Here is a 3926-nt window from a genome sequence, read left to right on the forward strand (position 1 = left end):
AAAAAAAAAAAAAAGATAAAGAGGGAGGAGTACAGTTTATTTGGAACAGATAATTAATCTTGTTGACAGCTATATTCACTGTCTGCAACTTTCATATGCTTAAAATAGCAAAAATGAAAGAGTTTCTATGTGAATAGGATCTTCTTTAATTTAATATATTTTTTGATGTCTCATGATATACTTATCTACTTTGTTTTTATAGAAGTTTATGCAAAACTACTGAATAATAAGGTCATACAGGCAAGACCTGGCATATTACATTTTGGAGGCTATCAAGTAGACAAACAACACAAACAGACTCTGGTAAGTACTTTTTAAGTGGCATAATTAATCATGATAACAAAATGACATGAATGTTCCAGATTTCTATTACTCATTCATCTAAAGGACAGCATAATCAGCCAAAGTATAGGTGAAAATTGGGCCAGAAAGATAGTTCCATGATGAGAAGCTTTAAAGTTGCATCAGTGTCGTTGGACAGGTTACTCCACAGGCTCCCCCCAGCACTTTTTCCAAACAGATGTCATTGCTGAGAGACTCTTAGGGGCCAGGCCTTGGGTTTTATGTAATTTAATTCAGTCCTTATGTAGCTCTGTGGATGCTACATTATTACTCTCATTATTTAGATGAGGAAACCAGGATTCTAAAAAGTTAATATAGTAGAACCTCTGTTGTCAATAACCCAAGGGCTGTAACAAACTGGTCAATGTGCAGAGGTGGGCAGTGTAAGGAACTATTCCTGCTGTACCGATACATACATGTGGTGCATGTCCGGTCTGTGAAAATTAGGCCAACTTACGGAGATGGTCCGTATAGGCAGGTGATCAACTGTGGAGGTTCTCCTGTAACTTTTTCAAGAACACAGAGGTGGTAAGTGATAAAGACAGAATTTGGCTGTTAGACTGTCCGCTTCTAATCCACCCTTGTTCCATGCCTACAGCACTAGGGAGCCGGTATCCCTTTCCTATGAGGTTCTAGCCAGGGTTCCAAACTTGTCCAGGTCTGGAGAGGCAGGGTCAGTTCCACTGGGCTTCACTGTAGCTCTGCTTTGGCCACATGGCAGTCCAGCCTTTCATCCATCTCTCTTTTTTTTTTTTGAGACAGGAGCCTCAAGCTGTCCCCCTGGGTAGAGTGCTGTGGCATCTCAGCTCACGGCAACCTCCAACTCCTGGGCTCAAGTGAGTCTCCTGCCTCCGCCTCCCAAGTAGCTGGGACCACAGGCGCCCACCACAACGCCTGGCTATTTTTTGGTTGCAGCCGACATTGTTGTTTGGGGGGTCTGGGCTGGGGATTCGAACCCACCACCTTAGGTGTACGTGGCTGGCGCCTTAGCCACTTGAGCCACAGGCGCTGAGCCGTTTCATCCATCTCTTCTGGACAAGTGGCCAGAGCCTGTAGTGACTGGTTCACCATGGGGCTACATTGAGGGCCTATATTAGTCCTTCCTGACCTAATATTTATTGGGGTGCACCCTGTGTGACCACAGTGTCCTACCCGTCGTGACCTACATGAATATGGGACTCAACAACCTCAGTGACATCAGTGTGATCCCCCAAACTCACACCAGGCAGGGCATTTCAGAACTACTGCCCACTGGGCTCTATATCTGAGCCAAACTAGGCTCTGAGCACGTGCTGAGGAGAGGCAGAGCTGGACTGTCTTCACAGGGGTCCTCTGACCCTGCCTTTGTATGTAGTGTTCCTCCTCTGCCCTGTTCCAGTCACCACAGACTCTCTTAGATATTCTGCATTCTTAGAAGCCACATCTTAAAGTGGATCGTTTTAAGAAAGAGTTCCAATTATCATGTTAGATTGTTTAGAGTAAGGAGAAAGATTGGAGGAAACTGACAAATGGTAAAGCTATTAGGTTTCTGTCAGACAGTGCCCAGCAAACAGAAGAGAACACAGTTTCTTTATGCACAGAGTACAGACCAGGAGGGGAAATTGTTAGGTGCCAAGCGTTTCCTCTTAGAGTAAGAGCTAGGGTTTAAAACTGTGATTGGGAGCTTCACCCTTCAACCTCTAAGGTCACATTTCTTAGAACAGCATCAAAGACTCAAGTTAATGATTCATTTCGAAGCCTACTTTTCCTGGTTGTGAGGTATGCTGCCTAGATTATGGTAGGATAGATCTAAAATAATTGTGATTCATAATTACTCATTGTTTATAAACTAAATATATACCAAAAGCTAAAATAGAATTTTATTACTTGCTTCTTATGATTCTCTTTTTTTTACAGCTTTATCGAGATATAATTTACATGTCATAAATTCACCCATACACGTACCATAAATTCAGTCATACACATGTAATTTAATAATTTTTAGGATATTCTCAGAGTTGTACAGCCATTGCCACAATCTAAGTTTAGAACATTTTTAGCAAACCAACGAGAAGCCCACCCCCACTATAAGTCACGACTCATTCTTTACTCTCTTAATCCCCCTACCCCAACTCCTACCTGACCTCCACATTAGGCAAACATCCACTTTCTATCTCATAGATTGACATCTTCTGGCCATTTTGGGTAGATGGAATCATATAATATGTGGTCTTTTGCGACTGGCTTCTTTCACTTAGCATAATGTTTTGCAGGCTCATCTAAGTGATAGTATGTATTGTACCTCACCACTTTTTATGGCTGAATAATATTCCATTGTATGGATAGATCACATATTGTTTGTTCGGTTATCAGTAGGTGTATGTTTAGTTGTTCACACTTTGGGGCCATCATGGATAATGCTGCTGTGAATATTCAGGCCCTTGTTTTTGTGTGGACATATTTTCTGTTCTCTTAGACACATACCTAGGAGTAGAACTGTTGGGTTAAATGTTCTATTAGTTTTCCGTGGCTGCTATAACAAATTACCATGATTTCAGGTATTAGAAAAAAAACAGAAATGCATTCCTTCACAGTTCTGGAGGCCAGGATCCTAAACTAGGGTGTCAGCAGAGCTGCACTTTCTCCACAGGCTCTTGGGGGAGAATCTCCCAGTTTCTAGTGGCTCCAGGTGTCTCTGGGTTTCTGGCTACATAAGTCCAGTCTCTGCTTCTCACTTCCCATGGCCTTCTCCTCTGTCTCCCTGGGTCTTTTCCTCTTTTGCTCTTAAAAGGACATTTACTGGATTTAGGCCTCAACTGGGTAATTTGGGATGATCTCATCTCAAGATCCTTAACTTAATAACATTTGCAAAAACCTTTTTTCCAAAAAGGTCACATTCATAGGATCCAGGGATTAGAATGCGTACGTATTTTTTGTGGCCACTATTCAGCTCACTGTAGTTTTATTTGCTTTATTTATTTATAAGCTTACTAACCATTTATATATCTTCTTTAAAGAAATGTCTATTCAAATCCCTTGCCTATTTAATAATGAAGTGATTTGTCTTCTTATTGTTGAGTTTTAAGAGCTTCTCATATTCTGGATACAAGTACGTTAGTAGGTTTGTAACTTGTGAGTATTGGTTGTCTTTTAATTCTCTTTATAGTCTTGTGCAGCACAGGACTGACTTCTTAATTTTGATAAAGTCCAATTTACCTATTTTTTCTCTTATTGCTCATGCTTTTGGTGTTATATCTAAACAACCATTGAATCCCAAATCATAAAGATTTGATCCTACATTTTCTTCTAAGAGTTTTATAGTTTTAGCTCTTATATTTAGGTCTATAGTTCATTTTAATCAATTTTTATGTATTGTGTGAAGTAGGGGTTCAGCTTTAATTTTTTGCATGTTCCACTATTACTTGTTGAAAAGACTATTTTTTCCTCCATTGAGTGGTTCAGTCTTGTTGAAATCATTCATCTGTAAATTTAAGGGTTTTTCTTTTTTTTTTTTTTTGTAGAGATAAAGCCTGGGTAGAGTACTGTGGCATCACAGCTCACAGCAACCCCCAACTCCTGGGCTTACGTGATTCTCTTGCCTCAGC

General features: G+C 40.4%; 1 protein-coding gene across 1 annotated transcript in view; it reads left to right on the forward strand.

Annotated features, from left to right (window-relative positions):
* Nucleotides 1–3926, forward strand: part of CFAP221 (cilia and flagella associated protein 221) — a 115829-nt gene that overhangs the window by 2209 nt on the left and 109694 nt on the right. The window contains exon 2 of the mRNA XM_012806876.1: nucleotides 203–303. Coding sequence (XP_012662330.1) covers nucleotides 203–303 — 101 coding nt within the window. The remainder of the gene's footprint in view (nucleotides 1–202; nucleotides 304–3926) is intronic.

The sequence above is a fragment of the Otolemur garnettii genome, unplaced genomic scaffold, assembly GCF_000181295.1.
Source record: "Otolemur garnettii isolate 467f Iridium unplaced genomic scaffold, OtoGar3 scaffold00059, whole genome shotgun sequence".
NCBI classification, from domain to species: Eukaryota; Metazoa; Chordata; class Mammalia; order Primates; family Galagidae; genus Otolemur; species Otolemur garnettii.